Genomic DNA, 21,115 nt, shown 5'->3' with positions numbered 1-21,115 from the left:
TTTTATTAGGAGCAATAGGTCTACTGAGAAAATAGAATCTTTCATTTATAACAATATATTACAATCGTGGCTACCAGCTTCTTGTGTATATTTCCAGAGAGACTCTAGACAAAAGTGGGGGTTTTTTGTTTATTTTTTTATTATATCCTATTTACTTTTACATTTCTTTTTATACCATTTTTATTTACTATGTACATAGGTGATACATTTGTATGATTCAAAATTTCTAAAATATGGAAGTGTACACAGTGAAACTCTCCCAGGTATTCCCCGACCTCAGCTCTTGACAGCCTACCAGGCTTATCAGTTTCTTGTGAATCCTTTCAGGCATAGTTTATGCAAAGCTACACAAACTTTTGAATTCTCACAAATGGTAAGAAGCACACATACACTTATGTGTCTTCAGGTGAAAATTTGAACTACAGATGAAAGCAAAGATGAGGAAGAGAAAAATCCAAGATGATTTGAAATTCACATCAAGGAAGTGAGGGCACAGGACAAGAGTGAGATCATTTTGCTACTGTGCCCCGTGGGGAATGCCCTTCTAGAGGTTCAAGATCCTCTGAGTGCAAGAATAGCTGGGGAAGCAAGCCAAAGTTTTGTCTGTGACAAATTCAAAGTAGTAGCCCTCATGAAACGACAGTAAAGGCTGAATGGGGACAGAGAGGGTCAGGAGGGATTGTGGAGGTGAGGGCCCTGGCAAGGTTTCTGATGTCATCTGACTAAACACATCAGAAATGTGACCAAAGGATGGACTTTTCTGGCACCAGGTGAGCAGTTTCAGGAAAAATTAGATTTATTCCAGTTTAAAGGAAACAAAATAATTATAAACAGTTAAAGGTAAGGCACTCCTTAATTTTTTCCTAACGTATATATCCTACTCAATGTAACATGTAAGGTACAATGAGAGACAGATACCTAAATTATATATTCTACTTAAATATTGTGTCTTTAATGTGTATAATTATTTTTATAAAGTGTCTTCATTTTAGATCTATGATATAGTTTGGTGTAAAGCAAGCTCAGGAAACCATGTCTACTGTTACAGCTAAGCACAGGCTATACAGCTCTAGTATATTTCAGTAATAGACGCTTATTGCATGCCAGGCACTATGTTGATGTTGGGCAAACAATGTAAACAAGACAGAGTGATTGTTTTCAATACACCATGGTAAGTACAGTGATAAGGATACAAATCCATCCTGGTTGCTCATCCTCCTGCAGGCTTTGGCTAGCCTACGGGAAATAACAGCTTCCAAAGTGTTAGTCTTACACATCCAAACCTACCGAAGTGTTAACACATGTCATGAAATAAGGAAGTATTTTTGAAACTTTGTGCATTTTTTTTTCAAATGACTCATTGTGGAGCTGACATTTGAGTCTATCAGTGTGGGATCTCAGAGAGAAGTTAGCTTTCTGTTTGGGGTGATGAAAAATTTGAGAAAGAGATAGTGGTAAATGATTGCACACCATGGTGAGAGTAATTAGTGACCCTGAATTGTACATTTATATGTGGTTAAAATGATAAATTTTTAAATATATATTTTACCACAATAAAAGAAAATTGCATGGTGGTAGTAGAGTTTTTTCTTGGGGGGGGGGGATATATTTTCAATATCCTTACTTAGTACCTTATTTTGCCCATCTTAAATAGGTTCCCTGGTTGTTTTTTCTTTCAATTGGTATAGAAAATCCAAAAGTCTAGAGCATGCTTCCTCTATACAGCTATGAAGAAGGTAGCCAACTTCAAGACTAGTTGTCTTGCACAGTCCACAATTCATTTTTAAAAGACTGATTTTGGTTCATAACACCTTCTCGTTTTTTTCCCCTCACTTGGATTTCTTTGGGTGTTAACTACCAAGAAAAAACAATCAACACTTTCAATAGAACTGAGAACGATAGGCAGTAGTTCAGTACCATATTTGTAAATTGCTTTTCTGCAATTGTTTTTGTCCTACTGTTTAAAAGACGTCATCTAAATTCCATAGCAACTACAAAGATCAGTTGTTTGTTCACGCCATTGCTTTCATTATTTGGTAAAACCAAATGATGTCCCCTGGATTTCACAGCAGAATTTGTAAAATAATAATGAGGCCCTGGTGGTTTCTCAAGTCCCCATTAGTTTTCTCACCAGGCCCTGCTGTTTTCCCTCGAGACGACTCTGGGCTTTGAAGGGCATCAGGTCTTTCAAGTCACTGACATTGACCCTCACTAATAGATGTGGGAAATTTTTACACTTATAAATTACACTCTTAAAAAATTCAGTCCCCCACTGGACATCTTCAATTTCCCTAGTTAGCCATATATTTTCAACAAACAGGCTTATTTAAGGACACAATCACCAAGGTCTGCAACAGTATATTTGATTGTTTATTTGCACCTTTTCACATTAAAAGGAAAAGGAAAAATGAACACTTGTACACTGCTTAGTTTTATTTATTCTTTTGTATTCTTTAAAATGGAAAACAAGCCATACTTATCCTAATGATCAAGGTTTATTTTTTAGCTTTTGCATTTTAATTGCTATGCAATTGCCCTGTTAGTCAAACAGGTTTAATTTAAGCATTAATTTCAACCTGATCCAGGATTTTAAATGCAATGATCAGATTTGAGTCTTTCTAGGCAAAAGTGCGCAAAGTTTGTAATTGGAGTCCGTGGTTCTACTTTCTTCTGTCTTTGTCCCTTTCGTTTTCTCTGTCCAACTTGGTATGTTTCCTGGCTGATGCCCATGATGACAACCTGTGACACAGAGCCTGGTAAGAATCTAATGCTCAGTGTTCTCATGAGGTGGGCTTGTCAGAGTCCAACAACTAAAGCTAAGGTAGAGCCTGCAATGGAGGCTCCTGACTTACTGGAGTGCTAATTTCTCCACATTGTACCTGTTCTGCAGCAGGTTACTTTCCCTGGCAATGCCCAGTGCTATGTAATCTGCAGCGTAGAGCTTCTAAGAACAAGCAAACAAACAATAACCATTGCTCTCATGCCATGTTGGGGGTTTAGGTTAAGGAATATTAATGTGTTATGCATCTTTCCTAGAGTTCTTCGAATTTCATCCAGGGACTTCTGGCATCTATCACCTCAACATGCCCTCTGCCTCCCACAAGAAATAAGAATGGTAGAATTTTATAATTCTGGAAGGCTTGTTAGAAAAATTATTTTTGTCAAGTCAGTGGATTTGGGGGTATCTGCTCATTTTTCAATATTATATCATCTAAGTCATCCTCTACTCACAATTTTGGAGTAGAAGTAAAACAAAAACAAAGTCAGAAGTCTACATTTTAAAAGTACTACAAGGCAGTTTACAGTTAACCACAGGAAAATAATTAGAAGTCTCAGTCCCTCATACAAAAATTTTGATCTTTGCTTTAAATCTTTTAGTTTATACAAAATTTATGTAACATTTAGACCTTGTATTCATCCTGGAACAGCTTATGATTACACTAAACTGCACACATTTCCAAGTCTCCTATATAACACAGGTGGCATTTTATGTATTTATTTTTCACTCCACATGGTTCAAAACTTTATAAGTGCATGCCTGTAATGCTAGCACTTTGGGAGGCCAAGGCAGGAGGATGGCTTGAGCCCAAGACTTTGAGGTTACAGTGAGCTATGAAGACACCACTGCACTCTAGCCTAGGTGATAGAGAGAGGTCCTGTCTCAAAAAAAATAAAACCAAAAATCAAAAATCCTTCATAAGTAAGTGAAACTATGGAAGATTAATATATGCCAAGATTTTGCTCAATATTGAACAGAAGTATGTGCAAAATCTATGCAGAGGAACATTTAGCAGTTCATGCACACTTAGCATTAGTCAACCTATATTCTAAATGCTTTATGTGTATCAGGTTAATTTTATATGGTAGGTATCACTATCCCTAATTCATATATAAGGAAACTGGGGCTTAGAGGTTGAAGAACTTGCCCAAGGCTACAGAGCTGTTACATTGAGGAGGTGAGGTTGGACCAAAGTCTGTATTACATTAAAGTTCTTGTTTCTAACTACTATACTATCTTCTATCCCAGTGCAGTGAGGCATTAATTTTGACTTTAAACTAAATAACTTGAAAAAATCACGAAACTGAGACCTCCTGTACTATGTCTCATATCTAAACTCACCAGGTTTGCCCCCCAGAAAATAAAGGGTAGGAAATGTTCCCTATGGCTTTCAGGCATTGCTGAGCAAACTTAGTCAACAGGACTTTATCCTCCCAGAAAGAAGACAATAAAGATGTGTAGGTAGAATTTAGATGCTGTCATTGGGGATATTATAGGGGAAAAATTATATATAGGGTAGATTTGGATAGATTTATCTTTTATATCTTGAGATTCTATGGTCCTAAATAAGAAGATAAAGAATGGAATATAAAGAAAATGCTTAATGAGCTGGGTTTGGGATTCATTTTATTTATTTATTTTTTTTCCTTTTTTTTTTATTTCGGCATATTATGGGGGTACAGATTTTAAGGTTTCAATAAATGCCCATTTCCCCCCCTCCCCCCAAAAGTCTGAGTCTCCATCATGACCATCCCCTAGATGGTGTGCATCTCACTCATTATGTATGTATATACCCACCCCCCTCCCCCCTCCCACCTGCCCAATACCCTATTACTGTAGTACCTATGTGTCCACTTAGATGCTACTCAGTTAATACCAGTTTGCTGGAGAATATATCTGGTGCTTGTTTTTCCATTCTTGGGATACTTCACTTAGTAGTATGGGTTCCAGCTCTAACCAGGAAAATATAAGATGTGCTATATCACCATTGTTTCTTAGAGCTGAATAGTACTCCATGGTATAATATACCACATTTTGTTAATCCATTCTTGGATTGATGGGCACTTGGGCTGTTTCCACAGCCTTGCAATTATGAATTGTGCTGCTATAAACATTCGAGTGCAGGTGTCTTTTTTGTAGAGTGTCATTGGATCATTTGGGTGAAACCATTATCCTCTCCTTTTATCAACTATTCAAAATGGAGGCATTGATGGCTTTGGTAAATTTTAGAGTTTTTTGAAGATTGGGAATCATTTATAAATGAAATGATATGCCCATGTTAAAATATTATTTCTGATTGCTATATGATAAAAACAGAAATGCTGAGTCAGTTTTTTTGGATACTTTCTATTTTAAAATCCGAATCCTATGTATACTATTAAATAACTAAGTTTTGAGATCTGTCTCAAGGTGAGTGGCTACTCTTCCTGGTGATTTGTACATCTTAAATGATTGGCTGCCAAGAATTATTCAATACGTTCTGCCTAAGGCAGAAGGTCTGAAGAGCTTCATAAAAGGCAACTTTGGAAGCTTTTAAAAGCTGTGTATGGACAAGAAAGTATATGTGTCCAGGAGTTCTTGTATTGCTTTCTCATTTTCCAATCTTGTATGTCCTCAAAAAGATAGCGTCAAGGTCAAAAGCACAACGTGCTAACCAGGGGGAAACCCCGAGAAAGCCAAGATCTGAAAATAACAGCTGGTGTCTAGAAAACGGCAGCCCTGATGACTTGGCACACTTAGAATATTGTGGTGCTCTTTGGAAGGCAATGAAGTCCTTGGAGGAGGGAGGAGGAAAATCAAAGGACAAGCAAAGGAAAGGCGGAAGCGATAAGAGAACCACAAAAAAGACATAGCAGAAAGCAAAGGGAGAGGGAGTAGGAGGATATTTAAGGGAATAAAGAAGCAAATAGTTATTTGATTAATCAGAAAATAAGTATAATTTTAGATATGCTTTTTTCATTCAGGTTTTGAGGAATATATTTCAAAACCTTCTGGAGTTTGTCAGAAGCATTTCTAAAAATGCCTTTGTGATATCTAGCCTTCGTATGAAAATTAAATACATATATGTTGCTTGAAATGCTCCAGAATACCTTAACACGGATGTGTAATTGAATAGAAGCCATAAGTGCGAGGATATTCTGAGTTCTTTGGCCAGACTAGTACAATGAAAGTGAATCGTATTCTTTGATACTTTGCCTATATAATACAAACTTAGTGTAGAAGAAAGCCTGGCTGGGGCTGACCTTAACCGTGAAATTTTTTGGTTTACATTGATGAAATAGATGTGGAACTGTCACTTCTCTTGATCTTGTTTCTACATTTTTTATATTTAAATGTAGAAGAAAAATGGAAACATAAATATAAATAGAGTATATTGGGAAACCATTGAACTTCAAATGACTATGGGGTCTTATATCCAATATTTCTTACTGATTATAATGTACATTCTTCCCTTTTGGTTTAAAAGACATGACTACCTTATAGATCCCTTCTAGTCATTAGAAGTACCTTTCTCTGTGGTTCAAAAGAGATTGTGTAGAGAAGCTAGTCTCCCAGACGTAATCTCTGTCAGACATCCTATATGTGTATGTAGCACATTTCGCTTTACAAAACGTATCTGAAGGCATATTAATGGTTATCATTTTTTCTTTTTATAGCAGAAAATGGCCCCCGTCTACTCGTGGAAGCAGAACAAGCCAGGGTGTTCTCACACAGAGGTGGCAATGTCACACTGCCATGTAAATTTTATCGAGACCCTACAGCATTTGGCTCAGGAATGCACAAAATCCGGATCAAGTGGACCAAGCTAACTTCGGATTACCTCAAGGAAGTGGATGTTTTTGTTTCCATGGGATACCACAAGAAAACCTATGGAGGCTACCAGGGTAGAGTGTTTCTGAAGGGAGGCAGTGATAACGATGCTTCTCTGGTAATCACAGACCTCACCCTGGAAGATTATGGGAGATACAAGTGTGAGGTGATTGAAGGATTAGAAGATGATACTGCTGTGGTAGCATTAGACTTACAAGGTGGGTATCTATAAATCATGTTAAACTTAGAAACAATTATTAATCGTTGTTGGTTTTTTTGCATAAGGAGCAATGACTCGTGGTTACCATAGTAATGAAATGAGATACCGAAAGTCCATTTCCTAGCGTGTTTTTCTATGCTTTTGTATTTTGCAGTCTGCTTATGATTCCAGCTTTCATATTTGAGATGTATGCACAATGCTTATGCACAAAATTGAAGCTATTTACAACTAGGAGAAACGTGCAGTGGAACTGAATTAACAATTTTCAGAAACTGCTTTATGCCACTCAAGATTTAAATTCCTTTATATGATTATTGAGGAATTCAGATCTGTTTTTATTATGCTTCTAAAATTATCTCAGTTTCAAAATAACGGCAAGTTTTGTAAAGGACATCTAACTAAAATATGTGCAGTTATATTCTGTAAAATGACAGCAAAAACTTAATTGAACAAAAAAATAACCTCTAGATTTATTCAAATATTCTTGTAAAGAAGTAATTTTTTAGTGGTCCAGAGAGAGTCTCTTAGACATTGAATATCAAATGGTATTCATTTGGGGGGAGAATGTTATTTCTTAAATATGTAAAACACTCAGTAGGTTCAAAAACTGACATGTATACAAAGCTATACAATAAAAAGGGTCCTTGCCATGCTGGCCTACCCTCTGCCCATTAGCTTCTTATATATCCCAAAACATCTCATTTCCCATAAATTTCAGCATTACTTGACACTCAAGGATGAATTTTGGCAGCATTGACAGAACACTTTCCTTCCTTATGTACATAAAACTATAGATGTTCTTGCTAGAAGCTCTTTATACCTCGTAGTGTAGATTTGTGGGTTTTAGAAAAATATCTGTTGGTCCACTAGCATATCACAGAATATTTGACCTCCTGAATCTCATAGAATCCCATCACACATACAGAGATTTATTTGCTTTATACATCTACTAAATTGCCCAGTGTTATAGAGTGCATTTCTGTGACCTTTCCTTGTCTCTCATAGTTGCAGTTCTGGGCTCCTGATTGCATGCATCCTTGTGCTTTCCATTTTTATTGATTCATAGTAATTCCATAAACATTGGCATTATTCAGGATGGGAGAAGTAGTTGGTTTAGAGAAGACAGTCTGTTATCAAATGCTAATTGAGAACCTTTATCAAAGGAGCATTGGAAGATAGACAGAATCTGTTAGCTGGTAGTACCAAGATGCTTAAGTTAGTCACAGCTCTGCCAGTATCAGTTTCGTGGCTGGGGCAGGTCACTTATCCTTGTGATACTTTGGTTTCATCATTTATGAAATAAGAGTTTAAGCTATATTATCTATTGTTACTTTTTCTTATAAAACTCTATATTATATACGTCATAGTTCCTAAATATCAGTACTTTGCATGCAGTATTTACTTTCTCCCTACACTTATTTTAAAAATGAAATTTTAAATAAATAGAAACCAGTATAACTTGCCAAAAGCAGATGGAAGTCATAAAAATAAATACCATGAAAATAAGGTATTTCTAAATTTTAGCTGGATACCACTGCTTGGTAATGGTTTTGAGCACAAAGTCTGCTTTCTCATTGTTTGAAAGGAGATTTAGCACATGCTAAAGGATAATGTATTCTAGGGTTAAACCAAGACTTCTTCCAAGACACAATTAGAGATGCTGAAGGGGAACTATAGGAAAAGAGTTTTTCTTTCCTGGGCCCTGCACCCTCCCAAATCTGCAGATTCTCCAAGCTTTGGGAACACTTCCCTACCATGTAACACATATGCATATGAGCCAATAAATGTGGTCCAAGAAACCAATTTAATTGATAAATATTTTTACAGGTGCTGCTTCATGGCCTAAGATACAAAGAATTTCAAGTCTTTGTTCTTTTAATTCCATAATCTTGCAGCCTATTAAAGATTCTAAGATAATTTAATGAATGAAGGCAGATTTCAGTAAAATAAGTAGGTACAAACAAATTGCTATAATCATATGCAGTACTCATTTTGCTCATTTTAGTAATCTCTTTTTATAGATGAAGCTTAAGGAAAACATCTTCTTAAAGATAACATGGCCAGCCGGCTCTTTTAAGAACTGGAGCTGGAATTTGACACCAAAGCATTGGATGAAGCCTACGTTCTTCTCCACTATGATCTGGGGGTTTGCAAGGAGGAGAAAATTCTCCTTTGGGAAAAGAAGAGAGGTTTCAAAGGGCAGCAGCATGTAGCAGCTTCAGGCTTCAGAAGATTCTTGATGGCATCAAAGCTATTTAGGAGATAGCCTAGAAACTGTCTTTTGATCATACTGCATTTATCAGTGTGCTCATGGTAGCTGTTCAATTCTCTCCACATCCCTCACCCCCAAATACGATACTCTCCTAGCACCTTATATAGACTTCCATTATAGCTCTAAAAGCAATTTGTTTTGTAAATATTTGCAAACTTATCCTTCTCCACCTGCTAAACATGATCTACATGAAGGCATTCAAGTGCCAAGAACAAAGTTGATGCTCAATACGTAGTTTACAAAGCGTTTGAACTTTCAAATACAAAAGAGTGTGCATGAAGTAGGGAGGGGCACAGAAAACATTCTTAAGGAAGAGACACTTGATTTGGACCATGAAAGGTGAACCTTTCAAAGGGGAGAGAGCATGAAAAATCAAGAGAGAGGCCATCATAGATAAGAGAGAAACTTCTCAAAGCAAAAACGTGTCCCACCTACAGCATTCCAGTGTGCCTAGTTTCAGCCTCAGCTTGATGGCAGAGTGGGATGAAAAATTTCAACTTTTTATTGAAACTAATTTCAAACCTTCAGAAAAAATAGAAGGAATGGTATAATGAATCCCCATATACCATCATCCAGCTTCAAAAACTATCAGGATATAGCCCAGTCTTCTTTTATCTTGCTTTATTTATACCAACTACCACTGAATAATTTTTTAAGAAAAACTCAGATAGTGTGTTATTTTATCTATTTCAGTATAAGATAAGGATTCTTATTTTAAAACAAAATTACAAAAAAAAAAAATTTAAGGTAGCCACAAGAATAAAATCAAAACCATAAAAATAAAATTTGAGTAAACTTGATTGATAACCTGAGGACAATTTCCACAGTCAGAGAAAGACAGTCAAGGTGCAGCATAGAAGCGTTTCAAATCTACAATAAACCCATATAGTAAAAGACATGCCTGTGGTTATCATTTATTAGCTCTTGTTTAGTTTATGGCCTTTTTCATTATTAATTACATTCTTACATGTACCACCTACCAATCAGACAGGTTTCACTCAAGGTCCCTATCAGTTTTCTAATATGCATCAAAAAGGCCAGGAAAGCATGTCATTTTAAATGTTCTGATTAAGTTGCCTTTCCAACTGTAATTGTACATTGTCTTTAATTATATTGGTCCCTTAATACCAGATTAAATGCTATTTTCACGATCAATTTTTACTAATTAAAAAATAGTCCTTCATGATATCTAAATTATATTATTTCTTGTTGTATTACAAGAAAGATTTTATTCTGTCTTGGATTCAAACCATATATTCTGGCAAACTGTGGATTCTTTACAAGAAAAGGCCACACCCACACCTGTATCCTAGAGTACCAAGCACAGTGCCTTGTTCTTAGTCCTGACTTAAGAACTGTGTAATAGAATCACATTAACAAAAAAATGTATAAATCCTTACAAAGACTGACTTCCATGTGAGTTGGAATTAGCTATGGAAATATAATGTTTTCAGATAGAATCTTGGATTGGGTAAAGACATCTGATTGATGCCAATTACCCACATTGCTAGAAATAGCACTGAACAAGAAAGAAGCCTTGTACAAATATAACAACAGAGTGTCACTAGAAACGCAGTAAGAGGCTTGGGCTATACAGAATTCATCTCAGCAATCAATAAATATACAAATAATGACATGAAAAACGTGATATCCGTGCTTCCAATCTTCCATTATATTAGTTTTCCATTGGTGAAAATGGGACCTAGCATATGAAAATATAGCCTGAAAACTTCCAGAAAGACAAAAATAATTTCAGATATGTGCATAGCACTGATAGGCACTGTGAGAGGCACTAAGGAAAGTAATATTATACTACATAGTCTCTGCATTTTTATTATTAAAAATATTTATTTCATGTTGTTATTGAGACTTGCCTTAACTTTTATATGTACCAGGATATGAAAATCTTTCATATGTCTAACAAATTGATATTTGCCTACAACTAGCATGAATTGGGCTTTGCAATCATAAATCTTAAAGAATGCATCCTCCAAATGTATTTCAATAGACTAAACTCATCCCACCATTTGGTATTATTCTTTTCTACGTGATGTGTCATCCTTATTCGTCCTCTTTGTAGTAATACAAACCAGCCTTTCAGGGAAAAGTGAAAAGCTTTTGGTTATATTTTGACATATAAGGGATAAATGAGTCAGATAGTGCTTGAAAATAATCATACATCCTTCTTTCCCACCCATATGAGTTTAACTTTTCTTATATTTGTAACACTGGATGAAAGCAACCATTTCCTCCATAATTCATCTGTAAGAATTGCAAGTTTTTCCAGAAAGCCAAGGTTTCCACAATTGGATGTTGAAATCTTAACTACCTAGAAGTATAATAAGTAAATAAATAAAATACTAACAAACATGTAGTTCCAGCTATGTCCCTGCTTATAAAAAACATCTGATTGTTGAAATGTGTACAATATAATGAAACTTTTAAAACTTTGAGGAAGGCATAGAAGCTGACTTTTATTTACTTGGTATATGTTCTTTCCACCGCCATCAAACATTAATTAAAATCTGTTAAGTCTTTTGAGTTGAAACAACAATAAATTGACCATTTATAGTTAACAATTGAAAGATACTAAAATTTCAATGTAAGATTTCACTTTGACTTTAAAAAGTGATTGAATTAAATTTCATATAATTTCATTAGGTTCAATGTCAAATAAGAATATATTATACTGGATTTGGAACTAAATCTATCATTTTTCAATAATATTCAATGGTTTATCAAGGACAAATCACTAAAGAAATTTTTTTTCCTAATGCTTTGATGTGTCCACCAAAATATACTACAGTGAATTTAAGCCTGAAAAATTTTCAGGATCTTTAAAATTGTTAGAAATTAAAGTATCCTACATTCTCTAATATTAACCATCTTGAGCCATTTGGGAAATGGAAGTCAACCAAAATGGTTTCTTTCTCTCTTCAGGCTGAGATGCTTTGAGATCTAGCTGCTGAAAGAATTTCTACTGGGTAAATTGGATATTTTCCTTTTCCTCAGAATTCCTGGGGCTGCTGAGGAAAGAGGATAAAGGCATGAGGGGACGGGGAGCGTCGTATAAATAGTAGCTGCTTCACAGAGCTCTCTGGGTTCCTAGCTCAGTGCCTGGGCAAAGCCCTCCTTGGACAGAACCAAGTCCAGGCTTTCCCTCCCCCCTCACCACAGGAGTCAGCGGCAACCAAGAGAGTCTTTTTCCCCTTTCCTTTGGCTCTGATTCAGCTTATAGATCCCTCAGCCAAGAACCTGAGAAGGCAGAATGAGATCAGGAAGCCTTTTTGGAACTCTGCCTTTTGTGGACGGTGCCAGCTGGACTGCCCTAGAGGGACAAACATGTCCTATAGAGGCCTCCAATGGAAGTGACTGAATTTAAGGCTATTGAAATTCCTTCTTGTAGAGTCTTCTAGGACAATTTATAAAAGACAATATTTCCTGTGTACTGGTTATGCTATTGGTGAACTGTATATCATCTTGAATAGGCTCTGCAGTCTCCTCAAATAGCACAGGTGCTGTAACCCACCAAATTACTGTGTCAGTGGAACAATTTTTTGCACTCCTTCACATGCTAAAATAGTAATTATTTCTAATTATATCAAAAATTCAGGGAAAGTTCTGAATAATCATTCCAAATTAATTATCTTTTAATAACCATGGGGGAGATACTTTGACACAGTGGCTCTTTTTAAAGTCCAGGATAAGATACAACTTTGCTCTCTTATCTGGTAATCCTTATCCTTTAAAGAAATTGTGCAGAATGTTGAGATGGCTCAGTTACCTCCATAATTATTTGACCAAAAGAAATGCTTTGGGGAAGCCATTATATCTTCCTAGGCAGTCAAGAGCCAAGTGACACTTTCTACATTTGCTAAGGGATTTTTATCTTCTAATATATTTAACTTTAATTCTTTGGCTTTAATTAGTCTATCAACAGATGTCTAGTCTATACCTACCTTTTAAAGGACAAGTTTAGGGAAGCTTTTTTTTTCTATTTAAAATAAAAATGGTTTTAAAAAACCTTAGTTTCAGTTTGCAATATACAAATATGGATGTTGAAAAATGGTAATGGAAATATTTTTAAATGATAGGCCTTGTTTTAGTCATGCTATTTGATATAAAGACAGGAAAAAAATAAGATTAAGGGCTGCATTAAGAGCTAAAACAGATAAGAGAGCCACGATGCTTTTTATGAAGTCATACCTCACTGTTCAGAATTGTCTTATTAAAATGAAATGAGTGTTTAACTAATTTTTGTCAGATTTGCAAAGGAATCCACTTTAGACTTTCTACAAACAAGAAGCTACCTAAGTGAAAGTCACTTATCTGTAAGCTATTAGTTACATTAACAAGTAAAAAGTATATATCTACATTTGAATCATTTGTTAACATGTTTCTTTATACATATGTTTCTTTAAAAGACTATATATTAATAGTACTAACTACTAAACTACTAATTATATAAGAATAATTATTTGAAAAATTGTGAATTTTGATAAATACCTTCTCTTTAAGCACTGCATTCCCTACCACTCTTAGTATTCAATATTGACTATTTCTACATCCTCTACCAACTCTTGGTATTCAATACTGACTTTCCCCTAGGTGAAAAAGGCTCAGCTGTTACAGGGTTGGTAACCAATAGCAGAAGGTAAATTCTCAGGAAGGGCCATTTGGAAACTATAATCTGGGACATATCTATTAAGAAAGGAGAATTTCAAGGATTGAGCTGAGCTCTTGGCAAAAGAGGTAAATCACTGCAGTTGTCAAGCCAAATAACTAATTGTGAGGTGCTCAGAACGGAGGGGCTGTAAGGGACAGGGACCATCAGAAACTATTGCCAGTTGACCAAAGACTGCCCCTTTATCTGATAGAGATGCTGTTGTGTTTTTCATCACAAGTGGGGTTTGCTCAGAGTTGTTACTTTTTGTGCCATTAGTGACCCCTTGCCTTCTCCTTCGGACAGGTGTGGTATTCCCTTACTTTCCACGACTGGGGCGCTACAATCTCAATTTTCACGAGGCGCAGCAGGCCTGTCTGGACCAGGACGCCGTGATCGCCTCGTTCGACCAGCTGTATGACGCCTGGCGGGGCGGGCTGGACTGGTGCAACGCCGGCTGGCTCAGCGATGGCTCTGTGCAATATCCCATCACAAAGCCCAGAGAGCCCTGCGGGGGCCAGAACACAGTGCCCGGCGTCAGGAACTACGGGTTTTGGGATAAAGAGAAAAGCAGATATGATGTTTTCTGTTTTACATCCAACTTCAATGGTAAGATATTAACCATGCTGCCTGCCTTCCTGTCTATCCCAGAGACCAATTCGTGCCATAACACTACACTTGGCTTTTAATCTTATCTACTTAAAAAGATTTAAAAAAAGCTTTGAAGTATTGCTCTAGTTTAAAATGATACGAAAAGTCTTTGAACGTCATAATTTTTTAAAATATCCACTTAAGTCCAGCAAAACTGCATATTTCCGGTATTCCTCGGGTTATTGCCTCCAGTGTTTATCATGAAGTAGTTGAAACTGTCACGTAGTATGAGGTTTGTTTCTTATTGCCAATGATGATGCTGCCACTGTGTGCCCTCCACAGAATATGGCTCTCTCAATTGCAGGAAGGGTAACTTCAGTATGACCCATATTCTCCCTCTCAGTTACAATGCACGTTTATTCACAGTTGATCAGCAAAGCTCAGAATGAAGTGGGGAGTGAGCAAACAACAACAACAACAAAAAAATCAGAGCTAACATTGAAGTGGAAGGAAAGGTTTGTGTGCATTCTGTGCAAACAATATCAGTGTTGATGATGGATTTCGTTGTTTTCATAAAACTTCCGGCCATTCTCTTGCCCCTTCCAGGACCAGCTACATAAAATGAAAATGTGGGGCTTCTTGTTCAAAATGTTAAGAATTGTAAGATGATGACAGTGGAACATTAAACGAAACATGGAGTCCTTCTAAGGGTGGGGACATGTGGGACTTCGTGGGTCACACATCCATGAAGCAAGCCTTGGCCTTATCATTTCACATTTTAGGTTGCTGGTAATGTGCTTTGGGAAAAATAGAAAGGGATCAGGGGTCAACAAACTTTCTTTGGAAAGGGCCAGATAGTAAATATTGTTGGCTTTGCTGGCCATAAGGTGTCTGTTGCAACTCCTCCACAGAGCTTTGTACGCTGCAGCACAAGCAGCCATGAGCAATACTAAACAGATGGGCATAGCTGGGTTCCAGTAAAACTTTATTCACGAAAACAGGTAGCAGGGCAAATTTGACTCATGTGCTGTAGTTTGCTGGCCTCTGGTATAGATGATAGAACTAACCCTCGAGTTAATGTTCCAGTGGCTTCTACCCTTTCTCCAAATCACATCATTTAAGCCTAGAAAGAACTGGTAAGCATTCATTTATACTCCATAATATATATTGAATGAGAGGCAGGAGGACATTGCATCACAGTCTAATCAGATAAAAGAGTCTGAGTAAAACTAAAACTAAGATGACTGAGAAAATTTTCAGTGTGCATCACTTTGAGTCAGTTGATGTCATATTTTATACCTATTTAATACATATTAATCTCAGTGATTAGCACTATTCAGTAAGTGGTTGAGGCTAACTTGTCTTTCTTATAAAATCAAGAAATGGTTAGGTGTCAGGGCTCCAACAGATGGAAGTTGAAAAAAATAAACAAATTCATCTTCTTTATGAGTGAGCAAACGCAGACTAGGTTTATTAGATTCCGAGTACGTATCATTTGTGGCGAGTGACTTCCTGTATTTTATGCATTTTCATACTGTAGTCTTTGAATGAGAATAATGTCTTATTGATACCTGTAATGAAAAGGACTTGAGGGCTTTTGATTTTTTTTTAAATGGACTTTTATGTCAGGAATGTTTTTTGATCCTTTCACATTCAAATTTTGCTTCTCCAGAAACTTGTGCTGGGCTTCGGTCTTGCCACAGCTAGAATTTAAATAGCTCTTGCTTTTAACATGGAATTCTGTCTTCTCTAGTGCCACAGAAGGGCCCTTTTAGTCAGTAATTAGCTAACAGAAACTGCATCTGTCATTTCCCTTTTCTTTTTAAAGCTCTTAAAAGGGCATGTCTGAACACATATTAAGGGGCGAGGGAAAAACTAATTTAATGGAGAGCGACCTAGGGACACTACATTTAACTGACAATCCTGCGTTCCAAAAAACTCTACAGACGCTGCTCTCTGTAGTCCCCTTCATTGAGAAGCACCTCCTTTTTTTTTTTTTTTTCCTGCTCCTTCCAACTCTGTGTGGCTGAATCACAGACAGGGCCACTGACTGTGCCTCCTTCTCTCCACAGGCCGTTTTTACTACCTGATCCACCCCACCAAACTGACCTACGACGAAGCGGTGCAAGCTTGTCTCAGCGACGGTGCTCAGATTGCAAAAGTGGGCCAGATATTCGCTGCCTGGAAACTTCTCGGATACGACCGCTGCGACGCGGGCTGGCTGGCCGACGGCAGCGTCCGCTATCCCATCTCCAGGCCACGAAGACGCTGCAGTCCCACGGAGGCTGCCGTGCGCTTCGTGGGCTTCCCAGATAAAAAGCATAAGCTGTATGGTGTCTATTGCTTCCGAGCATACAACTGAGTGTGCCCCTTACAGCGCGTCAAGTTTTAAAGTCATTAAGAACATGTGAAAGGTTTTGTTTTCAATATGAACTCATGCAAGTTACCAAAACTGTGATAACCCTTTTTTTACTTACTGTAAAGAGTCATTTTTCATAAAGATCAATTCATTAATTTGTTTTTGTAAAGCTATCATTCAATATATATTATAAATTAATATAATTTTAAGGGAAGCTCTACATAAGAAGGCTTTGGAGCTAAACCGTTTAAGCTATAAATATCATCCCAACAAAGTAGTATCCTTTCCTGAACGGGGCATGCAATAAGCTTGAGAACTGCTAGGAGTAAATTAAGGAGAGTAAAGCTACTCAGAACAGCAGCTTTCAGAACAAGCACAAATTTTACACATTTGTACAATTTTGAAATGCACTACAATAAACAAATTAAAAGCAATGGATTTGAAATACAGGCTTCTTTACATAAACTGAGAAGTTATACAAAACTCAGTTTCACAAGGGAACAATCTACACTTTTCTAAAAGTTCATATTTCAAGCCTCCAATAAACAGAATATTTTACTCTTTAAAATCCTGCCTTTTTGACCAAAAAAAAAAAATTCATATTGATTCCAATGCATAGTAACAAGCACAGTTAAAACTCCTTAATAATCCCATTTATATGAAGTATGAGACTTAAATAACCAGATAATATTTAACCAATGAAAGACCTACCATGTTATAATTAGAATCACACATGTCTAGGAAGAATTGTTTTATCTTTTGAGTAGCTTTACTGAGTTATATTTAAATTCTAAGGGCCACTTGCTAAGCAGCATTTAGCATCTACTCAGGGCAGTTATATAGACGAACTGCTGGACAGAAAAATGGTAAAATTTAGCAGCTTGATTTTATGTTAGCCTATAAAATGTTATTGTCCTACAAAAATAACTTTAAAGTATTTAATATTTCTTTCTTATTTACATTACATGAAAAAATTACATCATAAAAGGATTGAATAACTATACACTTGCCTCACCAAGAAACAAAGACCCAACTTTCAAAATTCTTATTAGTCCTATTTCTATATACACTAGAAAGCCCAACTGGTGCCTGTGTTTGGGGAAAAAAGTCAACAGTGTAGTTCTGACCCTTCTCCCAAATAGAAAATGTGGTCAATGGTGTCACTTTCCTTGCTGCTCGGCATTAGGCTTAAATGAAATGCTGGAGCTGTCATCAGCAAAGAGTTTACACTAAAATCTTTAGGCCTTTAAATGAAAGGTTAAGTCCAGCTTCAACAACAACAACAAAAAAAAAACTTTCCACATTAGCAGCTCCAATCTTAAATAAAGCTCTGTTTTCCTATATTTTTATGACTGCTGAGACCCCACAGGGACCAATATTTGTATTCAAATTACATTTCGTGATTTCCCATTGTTTCGCAATGAGTTCAAATAAATGGGATTTAGTACAATAATCCAAGTATGACATAGCTGGTATGCTTTCATGAATGTTTTTAATGTAGATTTTCCTTCCATGAACATGAGTAAATAAATCTGTTTCCTGAATTGATTGTGGTTGCATTTAAAGCTCTGTAATAATTCTAATAAATTTACTCTATAAATGTAGAGTTATGTGTGTGGAAGGTATAGAACAATTGGAAGTCCATGAAACCATAACCATATTCATATATTAGCTAGACAAAATATTGTAAATAAAAGCAGATCTTTTCTTTCATCAAAAACATATCTGGAAATATTCAGATGCTTTAATATTAAAAGATGACAATGTATGCATGCACATGTTTAAGTTAGGTTGGATATGCAAATTGTACAAAACTATAAATCCAAAGAGATTGTGAGTTTAAACTCAAACACTGTTGGTATAAGTAGAACTCGCACTTCTAAATTAAAATGCCTGAATGGTCTAGGATAAGATGATTATATTATTTAAAGAAGGGACTGTCTCCAAAGTAATAGTTCTAACACTTCAAATATGGGGGATAGCTCACTGGAGAAAGTCCATACTTGAACTATTATTACCTATGCTATAAGAAATTTGTTGAGAATGTAAGCAAGAACAAATTTCTTTTGAAGCAGGCATATAATTTTCAATTACTATTGCAGAACTCTACCTTTATAATGTTAAGCATAGTAGCATTTCTTAACTTTTGAATACTTATTAGTATAGGAATTGGTGCTGATTAAAATCTCTGGAATGACTGTTAGCTGATTAAAATCTATACCAATTGCACACCGTTTTGCCATTCTTGTAAAAAACTAAAACAGACATCTTAACACAATGAATATGGCTCAGCAGAATTTTTATCTTCTGACTTTGCCCAAAGGATCAGAATTTCCATGCCCTTTAGACTTCTACTTGAATGAGTCTTTTTAATGTTCTCATTTTGCTGTTTGTCCACCAAATGTCTATTTTCCTACTTCATTCCCTGAGGTATCTCATTGAGAATGTCTGCAAAAGAAAGGTCACTCTACTATAATTCCTAACAGAATATTTGGTACAATACTGGCTAATTCATAAATTGCTCCTCAGACTTGGATTCCAAGAGTATCAGAGGGATGAGATGGAAGGCTGGGCTAGGAAAATTTGTTTTGCTTATTTTGTCATAATTAACATTTTGACTGTATAAGGAACAAAGTATATCTGCAAATTTCACTGATGCCTACATTTGAAAATACAAACAAAAAAAGTGATTCATATAAAAAGACATTAAAAATGAAAACAAGTTGGTCACATTAACACTGGAAGCCATCTTTGAATGATTGCTGCCATTATTTTATCACAGTAATTTTTAGCCAAATATGGTATTTGTAAATTTAAACTTTCTCTCATAAAAAGGGGGCCGGTACCTGTTAAAATGTTATTTTATGCAATAATATAGTTGCTTATTATTTTGGCAATTAGAAGTAGACTCAAAGGAGATTCCAATTTGGTTGCTGGCAGCCATACTGGGTTTCTTGGTTTTAGTACTCCAAAGATTGGGTGGTCTAGTGGAAGAGCTGACCACTAAGGAGGAGAGGATTAAAGGGGAATCACTCATCAGTTTTAGCATAGAATGCATTAAGGACAATCAATGGATAATTGGCATCGTTTTCTTGAGAAGTTAACTGTATCATAGCTCACTACTGCCAGAGCAGCAATGGGTATACAATGAAAGATATGAAAAAAAGTATGTCACTAAACCACCTGATTAAAAGAAAACCAGTATTTAAAAGCATTTAATAGATACCGAGTATAAATTTGAGGAGTGAACAAATTTGTATTACAAAAAAAAATGTTTTCATTTTCTGTAAGATACAATGAACTGGTAAACAAACATTAAAAGTCATTTTTGTGTTATTGCAGTATCTTTTGATTTTTCTGAGTTGTAGAATCTTAGCTATTTTTCTTTGTGTCAAACTCTATAAATACGTTATTTCAGAAAAAGACATTTAATCCATCCTTGTTCTGATACATTTGATTGAGTTCAAGTTATAAACACATAGCAATCTCCATTTCCCAGTATTTTTGCAAAGTTAAAAAAAAAGAAAAGCATATCTATGGTGTCACTAAATTAGCAATAGTATTAATACTACCCCCAAATCTATTGGTTTTTTTCTCTTTGTATACAATTTAAGCATACTTTATTTTGCTCACGAGGTTAAGAATCCCAGAAATCTGTGAGGTCGTTGATGACGTTACTATATTGAAACGCTTTATGACTTAATTATCAGTATTGAATCAAAAGAAAGGTTTCTCTTTTCATAGTAAAGTCCTTCTTTCTAGCACTTTATGCCCAATAACAAGGAACATGTTTTCTAATATTTCCATCCCCATTTTGAATTTTCAACATGAAAAATAATTTCTGGATTTTCCTGGTGTATAAAAATGAATTCTTAGGCACAAGGATCTATTGCTGGTGCAATGACTTCACTGGAAACACCTAAATGAATGTGAGGCATTGACATGCAAACAAAAGGTATACTTTACCATGTTTCCTATACTTTTCTGGAATACATTGACTAGCCTTAGAGAAGAAAAAAGTCCAAGGATAATATAACATTAAATAATCTACTTTGGGTGTTTAAGTTCTCACATAGATGAAAGATATTTTCTCTTTGCCAGCAATTTTTATATATTATTACAGCCAGTTCATATGTTAATATAAAACCTGCTTGGTACTATAATATCAGGAGGTCTTGTGGAGTTTTATAATGCTTAAATAAAAACAAGTAAACTATTCAAATGTGATGTCCTTAGTTCCCTACCAAATAACAAGGCTTAATATTAAAACTATTCTTGGGCATTATGGACCCTGTCCATGATGGTAACATATGTAAGGAGAGTAATAAAAGCAAAGGATTATTGGGGACCACAAAGGAGACAAAGAACTAAGAAGAAATTGACACCAAAAGTGTAAGAAAATGATATTTTCTTTCCTATCT

At 35.8% G+C, this 21,115-nt stretch overlaps 1 protein-coding gene across 2 annotated transcripts in view; it reads left to right on the top strand.

Annotated features, from left to right (window-relative positions):
• HAPLN1 (hyaluronan and proteoglycan link protein 1) overlaps positions 1-20,437 on the top strand; it is an 82,121-nt gene extending 61,684 nt beyond the window's left edge. The window contains exons 3-5 of one of the 2 annotated variants that reach the window (XM_012784386.2): positions 6,436-6,807; positions 14,051-14,353; positions 16,408-20,437. In XM_012784386.2, coding sequence (XP_012639840.1) covers positions 6,436-6,807; positions 14,051-14,353; positions 16,408-16,697 — 965 coding nt within the window. In that variant the 3' untranslated portion in view covers positions 16,698-20,437. The remainder of the gene's footprint in view (positions 1-6,435; positions 6,808-14,050; positions 14,354-16,407) is intronic. The other variant, XM_012784389.2, reaches the window with a different exon arrangement.
• The last annotated feature ends 678 nt before the right edge of the window (positions 20,438-21,115 follow it).

The sequence above is a fragment of the Microcebus murinus genome, chromosome 11, assembly GCF_040939455.1.
Source record: "Microcebus murinus isolate Inina chromosome 11, M.murinus_Inina_mat1.0, whole genome shotgun sequence".
Classification (NCBI taxonomy): Eukaryota; Metazoa; Chordata; class Mammalia; order Primates; family Cheirogaleidae; genus Microcebus; species Microcebus murinus.
Note: the sequence above shows the minus strand (reverse complement) of the source record. Positions and strands in the feature narration are given on the sequence as shown.